Source organism: Poecilia reticulata, chromosome 9, assembly GCF_904066995.2.
Source record: "Poecilia reticulata chromosome 9, P_reticulata-male-v2, whole genome shotgun sequence".
Classification (NCBI taxonomy): domain Eukaryota; kingdom Metazoa; phylum Chordata; class Actinopteri; order Cyprinodontiformes; family Poeciliidae; genus Poecilia; species Poecilia reticulata.
Window position 1 is genome coordinate 3,671,706 of NC_088838.1, and position 24,928 is coordinate 3,696,633.

General features: G+C 41.2%; 1 protein-coding gene across 1 annotated transcript; it reads right to left on the reverse strand.

The window, feature by feature from the left end:
* Window position 1: 1 nt before the first annotated feature.
* araf (A-Raf proto-oncogene, serine/threonine kinase) lies at window positions 2–24,891 on the reverse strand. The gene is made up of 16 exons (XM_008417342.3): window positions 24,772–24,891; window positions 20,451–20,668; window positions 11,836–11,939; window positions 9,799–9,901; window positions 9,560–9,714; window positions 9,104–9,199; window positions 8,868–9,006; window positions 8,750–8,774; window positions 8,536–8,666; window positions 8,247–8,449; window positions 7,323–7,499; window positions 6,997–7,043; window positions 6,469–6,587; window positions 5,551–5,682; window positions 4,470–4,604; window positions 2–3,220 (listed from the first exon to the last, which is right to left on the reverse strand). The coding sequence occupies exons 2-16, from the start codon at window positions 20,559–20,561 to the stop codon at window positions 3,080–3,082; spliced, it is 1,818 nt and encodes a 605-aa protein (XP_008415564.1). The 5' UTR covers window positions 20,562–20,668; window positions 24,772–24,891; the 3' UTR covers window positions 2–3,079.
* Between the last annotated feature and the right edge of the window lie 37 nt (window positions 24,892–24,928).

Below are 24,928 nucleotides of genomic sequence, written 5' to 3' on the forward strand. Positions count from 1 at the left end.
ATACAGTAACACAGATTAATTTATTTCTCTCCAGAATAAATCCTGCATCAATAGTTTAAGACCAAAAAGAAAAAAAAGAAAAAAAAAAAAAACTAGAAAAAAATACTAGAATTTCATTTATATTTTAAAATTGTTTTTGTTCTGTTTAAAACCATCAGACAAAAGACATACAAATACAATTTCTGCAATTAAAAAAAAAAATGTAACTGTACACAGCAGAATACACCGTTTATTGCAAACTGAAAACACCTGACGCCGCAGAAACAACAGTATTGCAATTCACCTAAAAGATATGAAGAGACAAAATAAAGAAACTACTGATACAGCTCTCTCTTCCTTTAACTCTATGAAACTAACAGCTGTGTAAAGTTTGGTCCACCCCACCCAGTGAGTCTCCACATGCAGCACAGTGTCTCAGACGAGGCGCGGGACCCTGCAGGTCCACTGGAACAGGGCCGTCCCGGTTACTTCCTGCTTCAGATAAATAAGACGAGCGGCGGCGGCTTGAGGACGCCGCCATATTGCAACACTGAGCCAGAATTATTGCAAGCAAACACATAAGTGAGACCCTCTGAGTAGAGAAGGACCTGTGCCACAGAGCAGTTTGTCTCTAAAATCGAATCACATAAAAAAGAAAAGAAAAAACAACCATACTGTTTTAACAGGAAGTTACAAAGCAGCTCGTTTCATTCAGCAGCCTCGCGCTGGTCCGACGTTCAAGTTCTACTCAAACATCCCTGATCAGGATCAAGTTTCCACACACCACATAAATTACTTGTACAATTTTGAAGCGTTGCTACCAGCAACTGTTCTGTAGTGAAGCTCCTATGAGCTAAATGTTGCTAACTAGTTTGAGTTCATGAGGCGAAGCATTGTGGCGGAGGAGCAGACGGTACCGTGTTGGCCGGGAGGCCAGCCGTGGTCACAGACCAGATCATCCACAGGACACGAACACGCACACACACACACACACACGCAGCATGTTTCTCCCTAATTACAAAAACATTTTCCTGAAGCCTGATTTTTAAAAATTTATCTAGTTTAGTCTTTTTTTTCTTTTTTCCTAGATTCATTAATTTGTGTATTGAATGTCTTTTGATGTGCTGTTTGCTTTGTACATTCTTGTTCAATTATGATTAAAAAATAATGAGGAGAAAGAGGCTCTGGCCCAGTCAGGAGGAAGCATGCCGAGTTGGGGCACCCAGCCCCATCAGAACATGGAGGATCAAACGCTGGCTGTTCGTTCAACTTGACACTAAGAGACATGTTACCATCAGAAAGCGGTGACCTCTGGAACATCGGGCTGATGGGAGTCATTTCTGATCAGCTGTGAAGCTCAGAGTGACGGGAACTGTGGCAGGAAGAAAAACGATCTGGGGGAAGAGAATTGAGGCGACACCAGGACATGTCGCTTCCTTCACAGGCCTACAGACTCCTGAGCTTCCAGCACAGGTCAAAGGTCAGGGCTGAGAGCTCAGTGAAAACCAGGACCACCAGTGTAGCAGGCTGTAGTTTGCTATGTGATCCAGCAGATGGCGCACACTGACCTGCTGCTGCCTGGCAGATCAACTGAAGGAGAACTGACTTCATCATCATCAGCAGCAGCAGCATCATGGATCACGGTGCAGATCAAACCCCAAGGCACCGAGCTGTGGTCAGCAGTTAGAGAGGCGTGTGCTGAGCCAGCAGGAAGAGGAGCAGCGAGGCGATGGCAGAACAGCTACTGACTGAACCTGAACGCACCCTGATGATGATGCAGTCAGTACCCTGCTGGCTGCCTGCGCCAACGACAGGCTGAAGCAGGAAACAACTATGGCTCATGTTTGGTTCTGGCATCAGCAGACAGAAATATTAGCCAAAGATTCAATTTTCTTACCATTAAGGTTTCCAATCCAAAACAAACAATTGCACAAATCTCATCAGCTGCTCTGATTAAGTACGACGCTCTGAGCCCTGGTGAACCATCAGGGTCAACAGAGCGGCCCGAGCAGCCTGAGAAGACCAACATGTTGCCTGGATACCGAGGAAAGACCGCGTCATTACTCATGGAGGTTCCAAAACTTTCAGCCTAAGTTTTGGAAACACCAAGGAGCCGCCTGAGTTGAGAGTGAAAACCTGACTGTGAACCTGTTGGAGAGCTTGGCTGCGTCTGTCTGAAGGTGCAGGAAGCTCACACAACCCAAACGAACAAGCACAACAACCGTCTCTTCACCCCTCCAGCTTTCACCCAGCCAGCTACCAGAGAGAAGTCAGGAATGAGCAGACCTCCTCTGCCTCAGCATGCAGCGGTCACAACCTTCCCTGGTCTGACCATTGCTCCACTCCCAGTCAGAACCCTGACCATTCATTTCAAGCTCATGGGGCCTGCTATTTAAAACCTGATCTGGTGTGGTTCAGGACTACCAGTTTGTCCTTCACCAGTAGGATGGGAGGAGGCTGCTGAGGCCCGATTGGCTGAGCCCTGGTCAGTGAGCTGCTGACCTCTGCAGGACACCGTCCTATAAACCTGGAGGTCAGCTCCAGGTCACCTGAACCTCCTCAGTGCTTCCTCCCGCACCCTGAGACTGGCTGGTTTGGTGATTGTGTTCAAATATTGATCAAAATAGTACATACAGAAGGTTCCTATTAAGACTACATTTATCATCCTCTAAGAAGAGAGGTCCTGCTTTCACCCCTCAGACCTCCACCCCCCACTGAGCTGGGTGGTTGGTCATAAAGTGAGGAAGTGTCAGAACATCAGCAGCTCTGGGTTGTTAACCTGACTTCTAGCTTCCTCTGGTCTGACTAAGGGAAACGAGGAGCAGCATCCCTGCATCAGAAGCTCCTCCCTCTGAGTCGCATTCAGTGCATCTCTGGGTTATCCTATTCTTCAGCATCAGGCCTCTGTCTGGTACGGTAAGGTTCGCCATCACACTAAGCAGAGTGTTGCGGTTGCTTGTAGAGTTTGGTTCTGAGCTGTGCGGCTCCTGAGCTGCGGGGTGCCGGGTGGGTGTGGGGTGGGTGTGTTCTGTCTTTAGAGCCAGCTGTGTCCTCTCAGGCACAGGAACGCTGCTGCGTTTCAGCCGAGGCCAGAGGAGGCCTAGAGGGGCATCAGCCTGGTGGTGTGGAACAGGAGCGGGTTCAGGTCCTCGGCCTGGACGGCCCGGTGAAGCGATGGCTCCGAGCGACTTCGCTCAATTTTTGGCATCAGTTCCTGCACTTGCTCAATGGCTACCAAGATCTGGAGGGACACAACCACATGTAGAGAAACGGTTCAATGATGCTAAGGAAGCAGGTTTCTACAGACGGGTTTCTGAAGGACCTCAGTAGAACCGGAGTCACCCTGGACCTGGACTGTTGGTGTGTTGAAATGAGCCAGAGCATCTGCAGGTTTCACCAACTCAAATCTAAAACTTTTTAAAACCTTTTCTCATCTTTCTCAGATGTATTTCCCTCCATAGCAACATCCTTATTGAAATAAAATTCTTCCCCAGGCCAGCAGCTTTGTGTTTCTCATACCAAATATGGCAGCAGCCTCAAATCCAAAGTGCTACGTTTTTTATACACAGAATGCAAGTAGCATCGTATGAGCTAGTAACAGAAGAGGACCAGTGGTGAAAACTAACGTTGTCCGGTCAACTGCAGATAGATGCAAAAAGCTAGCTAGCTAGCTAGCAAGTCTACACTAGCAGCTAGCTAGCAGTAGCAACAAAGATGTCTGCACGGGACTCAAACTGTTGCCTGATGGAACGTCGCGCCAGAACAAAAACAAGGACAAAACACTAACTAGAAAGCATGAGGTTAAATAGTACTAGTATTATCACAACAAAACAACTGCCCTGTCATTAACATATTAAAGGGCAACCTACATTTTTTTTTTTTAAATTAATTTTAAGACTTTTTAAGGACTTAATTTTAAATACAGGCATTTAGGACTTTTTAAGAATGCACAGACAGCCGGTGTAGCTCTGGCTGGAGGTTGAGAGTTGACCTGCTGGAAGGTCAATCTGAACTCGTTCCAACTGAAGGCCTCACAAAATCAGTCCCTAGGCCACAAATGGTTCCCAGGCCATACTTTGGACACCCTTGCGTCATACCCTCTGTTAGGGTTGGGCAAAGGTGATAAAGAAAATGTAATTAAAAAAGAGCTCTAACATATTGGTTTTCACATAAAGACATGTAGATGAAGGTGCAGGCTTTATGTTCACACTGCATCCATCTCCAGATGCTGCAACATTTGCATTATAATTTACTGATAAATGAATGTCTAATTATTCATGAATCATGACAAAGATAGAAAAAGATTCAACCAAAACGCTTCAAGTGCTGTAAGTTTGCAGAGAGTCTATGAGGTCTATCCCTTATGTCCTTTCACTAATAATCACACTGTAATATTTTCATTAGATACACTGAAATGATCAAATTGAAGAATTTGCGGGATGATATGCTGGTACTCATTTCAGCAGCAAGCATCCATCTCTCTGACCCACCTGTGGAAAAAGGGGCCTCTCCTCCCGTTTGAACTTCAGGCAGTCAATGATGAGCCTCTTCATGGACTTGGGTGAGGTGCTGCACAGTTTACCGAGGTCTGGAGACAAGTAACCACGCCCCACCATGAACAGTATCTGAAGCACAAGGAAAAGAAAAAACAACATACATCAGCCTGTGCCACATGAGCTGAAAGGCTGAACAAGAGGCTGCAGAGTTTGAGGTTCACTGAAGAGCAGCAGAGGACTGACCTGAACTGGTATGACTAGGAAGATAATGAAATGCTGTGTCAGCAACAATTAAGACTCTTAGAATAGAAAATATAACTAAACACATCTGGTAGGAACTCAGACCATGTACTTTTCAGTGATGATCTAATTATATATGCGTACTTTGGCACTATGGTTTCTCAGTTCTGTTTTTTTTCTCCGTTTCTGTAGAAGCAGACTTTAAGGGTGTAATCCTGTATTCTCTCCGTCCTTCTTGTACCATAGTCTATTACATTTGAGTAAAACCCACAGCAGTTTCTAAAAAAAGTTTATAAGTATCAAGTAGAGCAACATAGCAAAAGCTGTAAAGCTCCTCTTGTAAAAGGAAATCTCTTTCACAACAGACTGACGGACAATAATTCTGAGCACCAATTTGCTTTAAAATAATAAAGCAAATTTGTTACTTTATTATTATATTCCTCACTCCTCCAATATATTCAAAATATTAGAATTAAGCTTTAAAAGTGTTTTTTTAGCAGATGACTACTCTGATGTGGCATTGTACAGTGAGCAGTCAGGGGCAAAAAGCACCTGCATCTGACCTCTGCTGTGATGTTTAGCATTGCTCTCATCAAGCAAAAGAGCAGAAAACCACTGATGGACACAACAGATCAGAACATCAAGCTGACCTGATCTGTGAGGTGTTGAGTTAGGCACACTGCCCAGAACCCTCCATGTTTTAGATACTTCCTGGTTCAAAACAACTGAGTCAAATCAAACTCGTGAACAGAACTCTGCAGAACCAGGGACAGCTAGAACATACAGGACACCGGCAGCTGGACAGATCTGGGTTAGTGAAGTGTCGGCACCAAACCTGGTCTCTGTTGTTGATATTGGAGTAAGGAAGCGTTCCCGACATCAGCTCAAACAGCACCACTCCATAACCGTACACGTCAGACTGGAAGGTGTACGGGTTGCTGTCCTGCATCCGGATCACCTCGGGAGCCTGGAGAGCAGCAGGAGAAAATGCAGCAGCAACACGTTAGCATCAGACTTAGCACCTGCCTCCTAAAGAGAGCAGAATCCCTTTGTTTGTAATGCTGCAGCCATCTTGAGGATCCAGCAGAGGATCAGCGTAGATGTGGACATAAACCTGCTTTATATTCTGTTAACTGGTTGTCATGGTGAAGCACCAGTACTTTGAAGTGAAGCAGATGTTTTTCTAATCAGTGATGTTTAGTTAGTGGTGATAGTTGATGCTACCCACAGTTAACAATTTAAAATGTCAATTATGTTTCCTTTTGTATTAAAACAGTGAAATCCTAGTTAAGACACTCATCACCTCCACACACAGTGTGACGTCACCTCTGGTCCAAACAGCAATAATGAATGAATCACAGAAAGGCGTCTTAAGGCTCCTGGGTAGTTACCAGATGAATTCAAAGTTGAACACTTCTGGAAGTTGAATATGAAATATTGAGATGGAAACATCTCAATATTTAGTAGAGATCTTTGAACTCTACTAAAGGAAGTGTGATGCAACTCCCACAGTTCGCAGTTTGTTACCATTGTGTCTGATAACAACCAGGAAGATTTTACTGCTTTAGGAGATTTTCTCTGATGAACAAAGAGACAGTGCTGAAAATTATTGCTGTATTTTAAAATAATAAAAAAGTGAACATAATGAAACTTTCAATTTATCCAGAAAACTGGCTGAAAGGGAGCCAGTGTGATTCTCCTTTAAATATGAAGCTAATGTGTTAGTTAAGGAACATGCTTATGGAGAGCTTACCATCCAGAGGATGGAGCCGCTGGGCTGCTCTACTTGCTGGGAGCCGCTCCATCGATACTTCACCGTGGCCAAGCCAAAGTCACCGATCTTTACGGTCCAGCCCTCGTGGAGGAAAATATCTGGCAACAGAGCTGAGAAACGGTCCAGCAGACACGTGGTGCAGAGGATCTTTGTATCACATACCACAAAAACCAGGCAGATATTTAAAGCAGTAAAAGGCAGTGGGGGTGGGGGGAGGGTCGCAGGGGAAACTAACCACCAAGGGAAAGTTTGTTGAAGCTCAAAACCTCAAATGTCAAATTAGTCAGCACCTAACAAGAATGAAGAAAATTTCACCTTCAGTTCCATATATTAGTTTAATGTCAAATGAACAAAGTATGGTTGAAGAATGACTATTCTTTTTTTGTATCACTTACAAACAAATTACTTTAATCCTATTTGAACCTTTAGAAGTTGCTGAACTCTGAGCTAAACTGAGAAACATAAACATGCATTTATTAAAGGGTAACACAGACAAAGCAAGGATACTGTTTGACTTCAGGTCTCGATGAATGATGTTCTTTGCATGAAGGTAACTATGGAAGAGAAGAAGAGCAAAATGAAATAAAATCCACAAATCCGACACAAGGATTAACTCCACTGACCGGAGTCAAACATCCCTTCATGGAAATTCAACTTTCTGTTTATCTGCTCTTTATCTGTTCAAAAAAACTGTATAAGTTCAATTATTTGATTAAACTTAACAATTTAATGTAAAAATAAATCATCTGTTGATGAAGACACACTGGATGCCTCTCATTGTCAGACTTCCCCCCGTTAAAACGTGTTAGTGGAAAGTCATCTGAACGTCTTACTCCATGCCCTGCGCCGTCTGTCTGGCCACATCAATGCGACGCATTGTGTCAAACTTGGTTTCTGTGACGTGCAGATGGCGGTAAAGACTGCTCCCCTCACACCACTGGGTGATGATGGCAAAGTTGGGCTTAGTCATGAAGCCCATGAAGAGCAGGATATTGACATGGCGGGTTTTCCTGCAGAGCACAAATAGTAAGCATGTTAGAAACTCCCTTTATCTCATCCGCTGGATGTCAGTGGATCCCTAAGAGTCAGTTCATACTGAGGACATCAGAGTCAGATTTACCGCTTCACCATCTCTGATCAACCAAAGACCATTCTAATAGTAGCAGGACTGGGCCATACGGCTTTAATTTTTCTCGTCCCCGATCCTATTTTAATCCATTTTATTTTTTCTCACTTTCTTTGCATAAAATTTTCTTACAAATGACAAAAATATTTCCAAAAATGACTTCTATTTCAAATATCTTTTCTGCCAGTTAGAATATTAGGGCCATATGAGAACATTTATTCCATATTATGATAAAACGTCATTATTTACCGAATAACTTTGCATTATTTGGTAAATAATGACACTTTTAATGCAAAATTCCATTAAAACTTGCATTTAAAGTCCATTAATAGTGTCAACTTTGCATTAAGGCCGTCATTATTTACCAAATGACACTTCATAACAACAGTAGTAAACATTCATGAAGCGTCCTTCATGTTCATGACAGGTGTTCTGTCATATTTATGATAGCGTGTCTGTTTTATGAACATCCCCTCAAATAAAGTCTTTTAAAAAAAATCCAGATTTTCAAAAATGAAATCTTCAAAAACATAATCAATAAAATGAATTTATCGCCTACCCCCAAAAAGCAGAAATCAACAGGATGCATTAGTAGTACTGAATGTTGAGTATGAACCACATGGCTGCTCACCGTAAGACCTGCATTTCATTCTTGAAGGCCTGCAGCTGCTCAGGCGTTGGCTCTTTAACCTTGAGGATCTTGATGGCCACGTCTCCGTGCCACTTGCCCTTGAAGACCGTCCCAAAGGAACCCGTGCCTATTCTCTTCTGCAGGGTGACTTCTCGATAGGGGACCTCCCAGTAGTAACTAGAGTCTCTGTAGCCTCCGCGGTGCTGAAGCAACACAAAGCGGCCCTTTACTCTCTACTTCCCCCCCCCCCATCAGAGGACAACCATGGACCAGGCTGGAGACAACATACCACTTTCTTCTTGTCGTCGGATGAGGAGGATTTGCGTTCCTTGTGCTCTAAGGGGGACTTCTGCAGCCTCCTTCCGGGGGAGCCCAAAGAGGATGGGGGGCTGGTGGGGGGTTTGGGCGAGGGCTCTGGGCCTGTGGGGACACATAACACCGATAAGGATGAGACAAACCCGGATTGGAAATGAAACAAGAGCAGCTGTTGAGAGGAGGCTTACCTATCGTGTTGTATTTCAGTGTTTCCTACAAAACATTGGATAAAGGAACATTAGATGTTGGTCAGTTCAGGACACACATTGTTTTAATGTACAGCAGGACTGTCCAAACAAAGCTGACCTCTAAGACAATGACGGTAGTAATGTCCACTGTGCTGACCATGTGGACGTTGGGGGTGGAGGTGGAGCGATGTCTCTGTAGAGACTGGCCATCTCCACCTGTTGTTGGAAAGTTAAAGGTCGGGGATAGGAGGCCTGATCTGGAACCGTTCCGGAAAACACAGTTTTTGTGCTAGAGTCAGTTTCACACATCAGAAGCTTTTGATTTCAATCCATCTGGTTTGGTTCAGAGCTTACCCAGCAGGCTCTGGGGTTAAGGCGAGGTTGCTCTGCGATGGAGAATTCTCAGGCAACAATATCTGAGGATAATCTGTGCAGGAATTGCTGTCACACCTGCACAAAACATTCAGAGAACAAAAACACGATTTGCAACCAGTTTGTGCCCATAGACGGGTCAACAGCAACATATTAGTAATAATTGTACATGGGAGGTCAGACAGCTGAGCCTGACACTTGAGATTTGTTCAAGTGTCAGACTCTTTCATAGAATAAAAGTAACTTCCATTTAGGATTATTGAGAAACTATATGCATACAAACATCTGGAGAGTGACCTCATGAAAAGAAAGAGAAATGCAGTCAAAAGTCTCAATAAAACCCTCAAAATCCAGCAGGAAAAATATAAATATCTGGTAAATTTGAACTTTAGACAAGTTTGAAGACCTGATGATGACTTGCCAGTAAGTAAAACTCACCGTTTGCTCACTGTATCCATGTCGACACACACAGTGGGGACTTTGCTGCTGCAGTGCTGGTGAAACTTGTAGCCACATGTCTGACATCTGAAGCCATTAAAAAGAAACTTGTGGCAAAAATCACAGTAAGCCAGTTTGAAAAAGGTTTTCCGTACCTGTGAAAACAAACACATCCAAGATATTCGCTTCTGAAAGAACAGCAGAAAGAGGAAATGTTGCGATTCTGACCAGGTACGTACAAAGTTATGCATGGTAAGAGGAATGTCATCCAGGACTTCAACTAGCAGCTCCTCTCCGACCAGAGGGGTGATGTCTGTGTCCCAGTCCGTCAGTCTCTTACGACTATGAACAGGAACAAAAACATGTTGAACAGCAGACAGCAAAAAGAACTATAAATGTAGGGTACAGATGGGGCATCCTGCTGTATTATAATCAAGCATAACTGTGAAATTTCCGCCGTCTGTTTGTGGTCTTTGGCAGCATCTTTGCGTTTATCACACTGCATATGGATCTCTACAGCCTTAATCCAAACTTCAGGTTTTTTTTGTACAGAATGCATATAGCCTTTGGCAACATAACTGAGGCAATGGCGAAAACGAACATCGTACAGCAATAAAGATGTTTGCGCATGATTCAAACTTTTGCCTGACAGAAATGTCAAGAGAAAAGAAAAAAGACTACATTCAAGAATATACAAGATTAAATAACCCTGTCACGACAAAATGTAAGACCTGTGATTATCGTATTTAAGGCCAACTTAAGTTCTTTTAAGGATGCGCGGGCAGCCTGAAAAATGGGTACATAACAGAACTGTGCAGCACCTGTTGACATTCAGCCACAGCTATCATTTGAATCACATGTGCTGAAGCAGAGGCGGATCTAAGAGATGCAGGACAGTGGGTCCTGAGGGCCAGGATGGAGGAACACCGTCTTAGCCCAATCTGGACAAGACTGTAGTGTGAACTGTGGATATGTGTTGCCAAGAGCCAAACATAGGAGAGGGACGCATCTGCTAGCTGATCATTGTCCAACTTGGTGGCTTGCCAACATCAACCTGGCACCAACTGGTTTCTCCGTTTATTCTTCAAACACTTGTCCTTGAATCAGTTGCGGTGCAAGTTTGAATCGTTCAGCTGTTCGTTTGATGAATCGTTCATGATCTCATCAGGTGAACTTAGTGTTTGAGTCGACAGAGAAAGATGTGGATCCTCAGTGTCTTTCACTGGAAAGACTGAAGCTGGGTAGCGTCCGCTGCCTTAGACTGAAGCTGCAGCAACAATCTTTAGTTAATGTAAAGATTGTAACGTGTAACTTGTTCTCCACAAGTTCAGAATATAACTGTAAAGCTAATGCAAAGATTACTTTAGGCTAGTGTTAGTTTACTAATCTGTCAGTTACTGCTGTGTTTTAAAGACTTGCGCAACTGTTCAACTTCTCATTGATCTGCTGCGGTGTTTGGTAAGCTAAGGGTAAATGGACTTCAGCCTGTTAGCTGAATGACTGAAAACTATTTAAACAAACCTTTTTGCTGAAAACAGCGGATTTGTTAAATTTGTCACCATCTCGTGACAGTATAAGATAAGACCGATAATCTGTGAAACAAACTAAGCTCCTGTGTCTCCTCCCTGTGGTCCTACTGCCATCTGCTGAACTACAGAAACAAACAATCAGAGCAGGCAGAGGGGGTCTTAGCGCTGTCAATCAACCTCATGGACTAGCTGCCAAGTGTGCTAATGGTAAAGAAACAACTTATTGTTACATGAAAACTGTTTAGCCGCCATCATTGAGAACTATGCTAACTTTTAGCATTCGTGGCAAGCTCTAGTGCGGTCAACTAGCTGTAGCGCAGCAAAGAGCAAGGGGGGAGTGTGTGTGTGTAGCGCGTACATGAGATGACAGTGCTAAGGTCTGCTTCCTGGCTCTGATTGGTTGGTGTGTTTCTGCAGGTGGCTGTAGGTCCATTGGGAGAAGGCAGAGAAGCTTGATTTTTTTGCTAATTATCTGTCTCATGTTATATTGTCTGTACATTATGACAGTTTTAAAAATATGTATAAGAAAAAAAAAAACATTGTTTATTAAAGTTACATACTGCAGCTTTAACAAGAAAAAAGCTTGAATATATTTTAAATATTTTTCCTCCATGTAAATAAGGATTTAGGGTGATAATGTGTGTCTGAGTGGATGTAGCTGGGACAAGATTAGCTGTGGTTTTCTGTGGAGACAGTGAGGAATGCAGTGTAATGTTTGTCACTGATGTAGGAGGAAGAACATCTTACCCTTCTAGCAGGCGAAACACAGCACAGCAGTCTTGGCTCAGGCCTCTCACTTTGAGCGCTTTATTAAGACTCTCGTACACGGTTTGTCCTTGCCGGACGTTCACCTGCCAACAGAAATCCTCAGGTCAACAGCAGAAGCTTAAATTGACATTCAGTCGGCTGACAACATGACTGAAACTGGAAAGCAGCACTATGATCACTGAGTTAGCATTAGCTCCTGATGTTGTTGAGACTGAAGCTCCAAGCTGGAGCTTCAGTGTACAGATTCTTTTTAAAGCCAAAACAATGCTACATTCCTGCTCTGACCACAACAAAGCTCTTATAGATGACAGCGTGGGATGTCAGACAGCCACAAGCTCCACTTCCATGGCAACGTTACCACACAAGATGTTTCCCAACTATGTGTGCATTTCTAAATGATGCACCAGGGAGTTTGTGCGTGGATGTTTATTTTGTACAGACAGCAAAGGTGGGAAAAATAAAACTGAACCAACATCTAATCACAAGGAGGATTAGACTTTCATTCTTGGACTGTGATTGAGACATCTGCATGGCTGAGGTGTTGCACCTCAGCCATGCATACTTTACAAGTAAACTTGTGATCAACTTTTTATTTTAAGTTGATTTCAGTTTTAGGATTGAGCTTATCCAGCAGTTTTATAATATGACCAGATATTTTTGATGAGGTTTGATCTTTATGACTTTCCTGGCAACATGTCCAGATAGGGGTTCGCATTCATCATTTGTCATGCTAAATTTCTTATAATATTTTTGATTTATTGTTCTCTCAATATATTCCAGTTAATTATGTTTAAAACTCTGAAAACTGTTTCTAAAGTCAGGACTAATTTTGCTATTTTTCCCCACTGTTTGTTCAATAAAAGTGCATCAATAAATATCAATAAATGTTAAAATATGATTAAATGCAGTAACTTTGTGACATTTAGTCAAATGTTTTTATGTGACTGATTTCCTAAAGGACAGTATTAAAATAGAAACAACTTTCATGAGCAGTATTTGTGATTGTGATACAACCACAGCCATACAGTTACCTAAAAAGTAATTAATAGTTTTTCTCATCACTTATGATGACAATAGTACCACAAAATATTGTAATAAAATTTTAAAGTCTGTCCTTAGTCCAGTCTCTCTCCTAGAGGGAAGCAACCCGCAGACGGATGCCATTTTGTTGGTACAACACAGGACTCATGGGGGGAATCACCTTTTCTTCTTTAGACAAGTCAAAAAAAATCATCCCATGCATCCAAAAGAACCAGGAAGAAGATTTATCTGATAAAATAATCTTAGAGCGGTCTCCTCCTGCCTGTTCATGCATGATTTGCAAATTTGTAGTCTTTCCTTGATGATTGTTTTAAACAGGAGTTTCTTTGCTGTGATCCTGGCATTACACCTAACGTACGCTTACTGCTGCACAAACTCTTCACTCAATGCAACACAGTTTGCTGAAAATAGAGTTTTGGTATAAACTTAAAGCTAATAAAGTTCTCTACACAATAAACAAAAAATAATCACTGTTCTCCCAAACAACTGCGCACCACTCGTAAAGCCTTTGGCCATGACGGCAGAGGTGGGCTTGAGGTCAGTGTCTTGTTGCATGACAGAGATCCAGAAAATAAACACCAGCCCCGGGGCGTACCGTGAACCCATTAGCTCTATTCTGAAGCCCACATGAGAAGCTAATAACTCGTTTCTACTTTCCACGTAATGTTATCACTGACAACAATCCAGAAAATCAGGAAGAACAGGAATAAAACATTCAGAGTCGTCTCTATCCAACTGCTTCCAGAAACCAAGATGACTTCCATCCGCAGGACAAAAACAACAACACGGCATGTGTCTGTAGGAAGATTTGTGTTTCAGTCTGGACTCAGAGATTAAAACACATCAGGCAACAGAGAGGTTAAAGTAGGAATTGGTAATATGAAATAAAAATTTTATTCCCAATCATTAGTGGTAATCAATGTGAAAACAGTAAAAGTGGTATTAGAAGATATTCTTGGCCACCAACATGTTCGTTACCGTGAGCTTTGGTGCCTGGTGCTCTAATAGAACTGTCATTATTTTTCCATTTGAATTTTAAAGAATCTCATCGTAATCAGGGGAAATTAAGTTCACTCTTCTTGTCACAGACGTTCCTGTTCCTTAGGAAAGTTTCTTTATTTAAAGGCTGCGTAGATCTTAGATGCAAAGCAGATTTTGTAAAGAATCCAGACTGTTTCTAAAGCTTTAGCAGAAGGACCCAGTATTCATGCAGTTAACTGGGTCTGGCACCGATTAACTGGTGCCATTTCAGCACCAACCAGGAGCTGGGACCGATGAAAGCATCACTGTCATCAGGAGCAGGAGAAGAGCTCCTGAAGACCGGGAAACAATGAAAATAAGAGCATCCTGTTCAACACCAGTAAATTTTCTTTTTGATCTGACAGATATATGACCAAAAAAACCCATTCAAAATCACTGAACATCAATATCATCAGCAAGTTGGATTTGAAATGGAATAGCATGAGTTCACTGTTCTCTTCTCTTCTGAGCCATCAGGATATCAGCTCAATGAGCTGCATAGAGTGATGTTTAAAAATCCATATGTTCTGCCGAATCCAGTTAATAGACAGCAATGGTCCTTTAATATCAGATCATACTGGGTTTCCTTCAGTGTGTTATAAGCCTGGTGGGCCACCAGGCTTTGGTTACACCCCCAATAGGCTCAACATCATTTGTTCATTTATTATGCAACAGTAACTGTGATAGCAAATACACGTTAAAGAGTCTCTTTGGAGAGACGCACAATGACAACATAGTATGGTCAGTATGAGGTCAGGAATCTTTATTCATCAGAACTCCTTTTACCACAGCCCGTCTTTACCAGTCTACCCACTAATAACTTCAGCAAACAAAGTGACAAGTCAAAAAAAAATCAAATTTATTTTAATTGAATTTCTTTTATGTTTGACTTTTCCAAGACTTTACAGTTGGTGTTCAGGTTAATACAGATTTTGAAGAATACATAAGAAGCAAGCCATATTTAAAAATTTCCTGCTAACTTCAAACATTTTTAACCCAAACACGGTGGGCTGCTGGATCATCCCTATTCCACCTAACACTGGGCTTAGCAAGTTTTCTGAGGGAAAGAAGCCCTGCCATGTTAGTAAATCCTCCTCCAACACCCGTAGTAAAACTGATGGCATTGTGAAGCTTTCCCAAACACCACTTAAAAACTGTTTGAACACAGCTTGTAGAGGGGCAAAGACAACAGCATGACTTCAATCCAAAAGAAAAAGAGAGAAACAGAAAGAAAGAGACTAAAAAATAAGGAGAGCAAGAAAGAGAAACAGAGAAAGTCCCCTTCTGCCATTTGATAATATGCAGCTATATGAAGGCTTTAAATTATGATTAGTGTGTGCAAATGTATTAGAGTTGTGAGTTTAAGCTCATGGCATAGATCAGTGTTTTTCAACCTTTTTTGAGCCAAGGTACATTGTTTTAATTGAAAAAATCACGAGGCACACCACCAACCAAAAATGCAAACAAAGATACTCTGTAGCCGCCTATATTACATATATAGTCATTCTTATCAAATTTCTTATTTCAAACTGCACTTAACATGTCCACTTCAAAAATACACCTGAACAGTGCCACAACAATGTGGTCTTAAATTTAAAAAATTTGTATAAAACTTCAGTGTTTTACAAACTAATCCACAAGCATTCTTTTAGCCAGAATACAGACAATAATTCTTATTCTAAAAGAAGCAATAATATTTGGGAAAGATTTCACCGTTACAAAATGAAGAGTTGCATGTACAACATATCTGTATATTTTACCCACCTTGTGTGAAACCCGTGCATGTTTGGATGAAAACAGATCTGATTTCCTGGCAGAAATTGAAGAAAGACAAAGCTCTTCCTCAACAACTCAGTCTCTCTCTGTTTTTAGTTTTTATAGTAGCCAGGCTCGAGAAGCTCACTTCACACAGATATGTTGTGGGAAATGGAACCATGTTTTTTCCAACTACTGCTGAGCTTCACTGTCTTTTCCATCACTGTCATCACAGTCTTGCTAGATACAATACTCTCACCGCTACCTGTAACGTTCATGCATCACTAATTATCTTGTTTTAATGTAAAATGCTCTGTACCTACTGCCATCTAGTGGTAAGAAAATTACATGATTACGCTGCTAGTCACTACTACAGCAGGCACTCGAAGATGGCATTATTTGCAGATAATCAATTCATTTTTCAAAATAATCTTTTAAGACCAATTACCGTATTTTCCGGACTATAGAGCGCACCATTCTATAAGCCGCTGATATCTCTGCTGCTCTCGGTTTTCCATAAGGACCCAGCAGAGGGCAGCAGAGGGCTGCGTCCTAATAAGTCTGCTGGATATAGGACGCAGCCCTCCGCCTCCAAAGCCGAACCATGGTTCCGTCCATGCCGAGCTTAAGGGCAGCGGCTCTATTTCCGTCCTGTACTGTCAGATCGATAGACCTCAACTTAAAATCTGCATCATATGAGTTTGAAAACATTTCTCTGTCGTGCCTGCTGCTAGCAGTGTTTGTTCTAAATTAAAATTAGCACATTCTTCTTTGATTTACAATTTTGACTTCCAATGATTCACTTCTTGCTAAAGAGCCCCCTGGTGGTTGAAGAAAAATCCACAGAAAAGCCACACCGGGCTACAATCCGCATGGTTCAAAGCTTAGGAAAAAAGTAGCGGCTTATAGTCCGGAAAATAAGGTACCGAAGGTGAAATTGGATAATTTCCACTGCACACCTGATGATCACTCACGGCACACTAGCGTGCCGCGGCACAGTGGTTGAAAAACACTGGCAAAGATATTAGTAGTCGGGTAAAAAAACCAGCCTCTTGTCCTACTATACTGCTATTACTACTATTCATCCTGACAGTCTGGGCTCTCCCTAAACGATTGCTTCCTGGAGGCATGGACTCTGTCGAAGTTTTAAATTTGACCCAATCACTAATATTTGCCCATGACATGTGTAATGCGCCAGTTCGACACTATGAAGCTTACCAGAAATTTCCTGCATTCTAAACAACCATGCTTCACTGTAAAAAGAGTACAGACCTGAACGAGGTGGCTATTAATGTTAATTCGATATTTCTAAGTGTGGCCAACATGGACTGAATGGCTTCGTTCACTTCTTCCGCTAAAACTACAAACAGACTATAATTCTAAAACAGCTCAGAAAATCAACGTTATCCTTTATGACTTCTCTTCCTGTTCGCTGATTGGCCCAGTAGAAAATTTAATAGAGGAATCCAAGTAAAGAGGAAAAAGCTCAGACTTCTGAAGTTGCACAGGAAGGCAATGGCAAGGCTAAAATATTAATGATGGCAGTAGCATCTCTGAACCAACACACAGCATGCTGTCTGCCAGGGAGAAATGACTGCAGCCAGCGTTCTAAAGGAAACTTGTCAGCAATCAGGACCATGCAAGCAGTTTTAATGAGCTTTATGACATTTGAAGTTCAGAGCGCTTTATACCTGGATAAAGCTTTACTGTGTAGGCTTACTTTATTGGCACAATAAATGGAGGCCTGGACCATCGTTTTATTACTCTGGCTGGTCTATAGAGAGTAATCAGAGCTGGTAGCTCCATAGTTTCACTCTGCATGTAGTAAAGACAAAACACCTTCAGAAAACCTTCCTGGTGAAGCTGTCGAGTCCAAACTCCAGCCACATTTAACACTTGGTGGTCTCTTTATAGTTCACATGTCTCTGCTGTGACCTCAGACTGGGATCACTATCTCTGAATATTTAAAGAGATCAATAACTGTAGTTTAAGGATAGTTTAATACTCCACTACCTCTAGTACTACACTACTACTACTCATTAAATCATCACTGCAGTAATACTTAAAACCAGTAACAACTTCATCCCAACTACAGGAGTTTGAGATTTTATGTTGCAGTAAACTAATGTTTGTGTAAAGCTGCGTTCACACTGCAGGCCTTAATGCTCAATTCCAACTTTTGTGAAACTGGACTTTTTTTGTGTAATTGTTCACGTTTCCAAATATGTGCAATTTGAATGTGATGTCCTGAGTGAACAGCAAACATTTCAGACAGCAGAGGATGCAGTAACATCACAGTGATCGTATTCATTGTTTGCGGAAGTAATCATGGATGGTGATGCTGGAGCGTATCTTGCGATTTTAAAGTTGTCGAGTATCAATGACGTACAGGTCGGAAAGCTGGAACCTGGCCGTACAGACACAGATACCAGGGTTTCCCCCAGTGTGTTAAGCCTGGCGGGCTGCCAGGCTTTATTGCTTCCTGCCAGACTGAGCATTACTTGTTGCTTTTTTATGCACCAGTAACTCTGGACTGCATTTGTTTCTGCAGCACTCTATTCCGCAGTTCACTGGTGGACTGCAGTCATTCCAGAAAGATGGGTTATTGTTGATGCATTGCACTGGACGTGAAGCCAGGGCTGCACCAACCAAACTGTTGGTGCCTCTGATTGTTGGACGTCTCATGCTCTGTCGTGGCTGTATCTCTGAAGTTTACCTTGGTACTGATGACGCACGCCACTTCTCACTCAAAATGAATGATTTGGAATATCTTCTAGCAGAGCAGATTCACCTGTATAGGCATTTATATCAACTCCTTGTGAGAACCCATTAGGTTTAAAAATCAGTGCTTGCTCTGCTTGTGTAAACTCAATATGAATACCAAATAGTTATGCTTTTAGAGGTGCGCATTGAATGTACTGTGAATAATGTATTATTATGAACAAAAATAATGTGTGCATGGAAATCAAATTTAACACATTGTCATTCTCAAAAATAAATGTTAAAATTCTAGACTTATGATCTGTGTTAAAATGTTAGCATTTATTGGGCCCCTGACGGCCCTTAAGCAGCTGCTTGGTTCACTTATGCTTTGGGTCGCCTCTAAATGTGACCAACATTACATGGTGTTTGCTGATTCAGACTGATTACTTAAGCATATATTAGAAGTTCAGAAAAATTACATGATTTATTTTTAATTACACTTTTTTGTTTGTCACGTTTAAGTGTTGTCAACCAGGTGTTCCATAAACATAAGTACCCAGTAATATTTTTACATTTACTGTCAACATTTTAACACAATAACACAGCGGCCCCCTGGTGGTCAGCTCTGGAGCTCCTACCGCCTGGCTTAGAACGTTTTCTGGGAGAAACCCTGAGATGTCCATCAGATTTAGGACCACATATCCAAGTGACCAAGTGTAAAAATCCGATCTGTGTTGTTCGGATTGTCATGAAAATAGAGGTTGTATAAGGGCAAAAAAACCTGATTTGGCTCACTTCAGGCTTCAGTGTGAACATAGTCAAAGAGCATAGAGCTGGACTTCATAGACAATTTCACAATTTCTCTGTTTTTAGAAGATCGTCAGTATTTTCTAATCCCTCACAATCTAACATGGTCATTTTAAGCTGATATTTTGAATGTTTGCAGGGATACTGAGGAAAAGATGTGATGTGTGAAGTCAAACTGTCTGGACTGTGAGTACTTCACAGAAACTCAGAATAAAATGGGAGATTCACACTGGTGCTAAGAGGTAAAGAGTGAAGTTCATTCTCTGGTAAAGAAACTAGGTCTAGCATTTATGAGCAACTGAACCAATATGATGAACAAACCTAGAAACAAAACTAACTACTGCTATAAAAACAGCTAATGCAACATAAAAATGTAATGAAAAGTTTCTGTTTGAACATTCCCTGATGACATGTAGATAAAGTTTCACACCATAGCTGTTAACTTTTGAGTTATGAAGTTGTTTAGGGGCACACCAATTGCAGTTTTCTGGCCAATCGCTGAAGGCTCTGCTCAATCAAATTTTGGCCAATACTGATTTTTTTGTATGAAATATTGCTAAATATAGCAAGAAAGTTGCTGAGTTGGCATGAGTGGGGTGATTATTGTTCGTCTTGGTGGGCTGGTCGGTCAGTCAAATCTCTCTCACAGCAGAGCAGAAGAGGACAGTGGCTGATGTTTCGATCTTTGCTAAGATAGATCAGATCAGCAGAAAAGATCAGCTTCACATCAAAGCGTTGGCTAATCACTGATCTCCCAAAATTAAGGAAATCGGGGCCGAATTACTGGTGCACCCATAGTTGTGATCCCACCTCTGGAGGCTAAAATACAAAACAGCATGTTAAGATGTGAGGCCCTGCCTGGCTAACTTAAAGACGGATGGGGAAAACAAGAATAACGGGTACTAATGAGACCATAAAGATGCTGTGTCAGGACACTGCAGCTAAAGGATGAAAAGAATAAATTGCTATCTGCATGTAAGAGAAATGGAGGACAGCTCCAGGCACCATCTGTGACATCTGACACCAGCTGCCCACTAGCTTACTCACTGTAATGTTGTGAAAGATGTCGACTTCTGTGTGACTAATCACACTTTCAACAAACACATCACTTGTTCCACAGAAATGTGACTGGCAGCAGCCACCCCAACACCATTCAGCATATTTTCACTCCTCATTTACTAAATAAAGCTAGCATAATAAAAAAAACTTGAATAATGCACTGATTTGAATAAAGTAGATTAAAGTCAGAGCAGAGCCAGTCAACTCACCACCGTCCTCTGCTTGTTGGGGAGGTAGACTCGGATGGTGCCGCCACCACCACGGGGTACATCCTCCGGGCTGGTCTCCCCCGACGACGAGTACGAGGAGGTGGAGGACATGGTGAGAAGCAGGAGGACCGGGGGTGGGGGGGCACACAACTGAGGATGCTGCAACCTTAAGAGAGCTGCATGCACAGGGGGCTGTGGGAAAGGCTGTTACTTTGGACCTGCAACACACACACACACACACTTCAGTTTAGATGCAACTACTGCGAACATTAGTTTTATATTTTAGCTTCACAAAAATGTAAAACCCAAAGTTTAGCATAATGTAGCTGCTTTAAATTCCCTGCTGCTGAAACATACCCAAAAGGTTATTACAAGCAGAATGTTTATTTTGATATTTAATCTAAAAGCCAGATTATCAGGAATATTTTGAAATATTCAGGAGATCTGAACTGGTTAAAAGGCTGCAGTGAGCTGCTGGACAGAACCAGGGTTTCTGCATGATTCTCTCCGTTAGACTGAAGACATTTTAACACTGTTAGGAAGTCAACTTAATTCATTTAATTAATTCTAGTGTTATCAAGTTGACAAGTTGAGATGTTAATCCTGTGTTACTTCAAATGTATCTTAATTAGGCTGTCCATACGCAGAAATACATCATCACCTGCTGTCCACATTAACGTTTTTACAAACATTAAAAAGGTTTTTAAAAATTTTCAATTCATCACAGATTAACTACGGATGATTTAAATATTTTTTATTGATTGACCATCCTATCTCAGATAAACTACAATGCACTGATTTCTGTTTACCAAGAAAAAGAAATTAATCAAATACATTTTTAAAAAATTATTGAATTGTACTGGCAAAAACAATGGATGTTAAAAGTTAGACAATAACCAAATATTTAAGAACATCTGATGCAAAATTACGAGCGATTTTACAGCATAAAATTGAGATAAAATGCAAAAGCTCTGTTTAAAACAGGAGTGTAGTTTTCTTTCAGCCAGCTGATCAGTAGTAAACAGCAACAGGTGGGGGAGGGACAGGGCTGCTTTACACTCTTCTATATGGTTCTCATTAAATTGTGTAAAAAGAGGTTTTCAAACAGAAACTTGGTGGTGATAACCAGCCAAGTTCAACAAAGGTGATAAAATAGAACTGGGAAAAAAAAACACATCCAAACTTTATGTAACAATTACAAAGATAAACATGCATATGCCTGTGTGTCAGGAAATGTGTACCGTTTAGTTCAGTGCATGTTCAATACGTGGCCAGCAGCTGTCAGAGATACGCCAGCACAAGTCTTGTTTTGGTAACACAGCGGTGGACAGAGATTATTTCAGCAAACAATATTTCCAGTTGTTCCATCTGAGCTCTTTTTTTTCCATCATGAAGGCATGATTAAAAGAAGAGAAGTGGACAGAAATGTCCTTACTTTCTATTTTACCACTGAGCATTTCCAAGGAGCAAAATATCAGAAGAGTGAGTAGCTACAACTTCTACTTGACACAGTTCTTAGTTTTCAGTGAGGAGTCATATAGACCAAGAGTCATAACCAACACATTCAATGTTTCATAACTAAATATATACAACCTTATGCTATTCTGAAGCCTGATGAATTTTCAATGAAGGATTAAGATCCACAAATGTGGTTAAAAATATCACTTTCCCAACATGTAGTTCTCAATCTTTATGAAAAGAAATTAAGTTTTTTTTCCACACCTGATAGTAGTTACAATCATCAACACGGACAAATAAAGGGCATTATAAACAAAATTGATTATTATTATTATTAAGAAATCTGCTGCCAACCAGAATCGGTTAATTTTACACTTGACCAAGGCAGGAAACAAGCTAAAACTGTATGCAAGAGCCAGCAGGTCCCCCTGGAAGCAACACTGTCTGGTGATGGAGTTATGGTGGGAAGACATGTTGATCATCGCTGAGGTGTTTAAAAAGGCAGTGAGGAAGTACAACCAATGGAAGAAGCTCTGTTCTCCATGAAATCCTGACAGCTGATCATCAGAGTGGACGTTTACTAACTCTGCTGGTCACAGTGTGATGGATTTGCCTCTCACACATCGTGTGACGTCGCTGTTTAGGGTTAAACAATCCTGAATATATTGTCATGACAACATCAGTGCACAAATAATACCTCAAAGGACTGATTGCAATGCAATATTAATGGATGGTATAAAGGCGTCATATTAAGCCTATTGGGTGGAGTAAATGTCCACAAGTGACGTAGATGCTGAGGATCTAGAAGAGAGCTGGAAGACCAGATGAGGCAAACTGTGGATTCATAATTACTGATATCGTTAACAATTGGAAATAATAAAACAATTGTGAGATTTTCTTAAATTGTACAGTTCTGCATTTTCTCATCTGCACAATATATTGAATGGTCATTGCAATCATGCAGTATAGAAAAATTGAATGCAATAAATAAAAGGCATATATTATTTCATGTTTGAGGAATTCAGACCCTGTGCAACATCATATTTACCCATCTGGGTGGCTCTGTAAAGCTCACACTGGATGAAATGTTAACACTGACAACCTGCTAGAAACTGTAATTGTGAAAAATATTGAAAAAAATGTAGATATTTCCAATAGACAAGCCTCACAATTATCAGTAAAAGTCCTGAAAACACACATTCTATTCTAACGTAACCATTCAGAACTGAACAGTAAATCTGATAAGTTTTCTGTCATAGTTTAAGTTGGCCACAGCGCACATAAATTCCAAAGTGCTGTTGTGGAAAAAAAAAATTATATTGTTGAATTTGTTTTTTCCAGGTGTGCAAAATTTATTTTTAAGAAAAACATTTATGAGCTCCATCTGGTAAAGGAGACTTCCTGGATTATTTTTATAGTTTCATTTTATCTGCATAAATGAATCTGTCCTTTGACCTTGATGACTTTTCTAGATTTGTTTATAAATCATTTCCTTAAAGCAAACTAATATTTGTTAGCACTAAAAAGAAAACTGTATCGGCATTTTATAGCATAAATCTATGATTATATCACAACAATAAACAATGTACTCTTCCCATCATGTATTGCTTTATATTTGATGTCTTTAGTACATTTTGTTTTTTACTTTTTAATTTTTGATAGTTTTTTTTTTATGTCATATGACACCTTACATATCCACATCAGAAATACATTATTGCCATGCGCTGGTCACATATTTTGCATTTTGTTTATTGTACTTGGAACATTTAGGTGAATTTTATATTTTTGAACTGCGTGTGCGGCATCTACTTAAAACGGCAGGTCTGCTCTTGACTGACAAGCACGATTAACCCCCTGAGGGGTTATTACCGATTATTATTCTACAGCATCTCCACCTACATCTCCCCATCAGTAACTAATAACAGTTTATTAGTAATAAAAACGCTGTGAGCTAAACAAAACTGGCCAAACGGAGCATTTGCATAACGATGACAATTTGTCTCCCGAGAGCTCATGTTCAACAGAAGCTTTAACATTTTGGCTCATTTTCATATAAGCCATAACATGTTAGTGTAGTCTATGCATCACGCCGGTTCTTAGATAGCAACTTGTGAGAGTCGTAATCAGTCTCGGCTTTTAGGATACATTTGTTTTCAGACTTTGAAGTGTGACTAAGTGAAAAACACCGGTGTCAACGACAGCTTAGATCTGTGTGACAAGAGAACATGAGTACAGCTGAGAGTTGGACTAACTCCCAGAAGCTCACCTAAACAACACGGAAGGAAATCCTCCAGAATAAGCCTTAAAATCACTGTTTAAAAGCAACTCTAGTTGTGAAAAGATGCTAATGCTAGCTGACGTTAGCATGGAATCCTCCTGCTATGCAGCTCTGACATTTCCAGTTTAGGGACTAGGGAGGCCATGTTTCTCTCGGGGGCGTCAGTCAGCCTAGTTTAGCTAACCATCCAATAACTTTTAAAGTGGTTTTACAATAAAAACGAAAACGTTAATTTCGGCACCACTAGGTTTGCGAAACAAAGTTATAGGACTGGCCGACTCCTCTAAATTCGAGCAACAAGCTAACAAGCTAAATGCTGTGCTGAGTGAGATTATCCTCTCCCTCAGTGACTAGCTCACTTTGATGCTAGTTCTAGTCAGCTAATGTTAGCCAACCTGTGGGGGGGTTTACCACGGCGTCAAGTCTGCTACTCACTTCTGCTCTGCTCTCCTCCTAACACTTTTCTAACAGACGACCTTAAAACACCACAGAACCGCTGCCGGGATATAATCCCGACTGTAACACCGAGACCGCTTCACTCCGCGGTGTTCCCAAACAATTAGCGTAGAAAAGTTCAACTCTTACCTGTAGCAGCCATCTTGAATGCTCTCAATCTGAAGTCGAATCTGTCAAGAAGTTCGGGGAAAGCGGAAAAACTACCATAATGCTCCGTCCCCATTGGCTGGTTCATTTGGTCGCGTTTTTTTCATTGGACAATCGCAGGCTTGGCATGTGGTAGGTG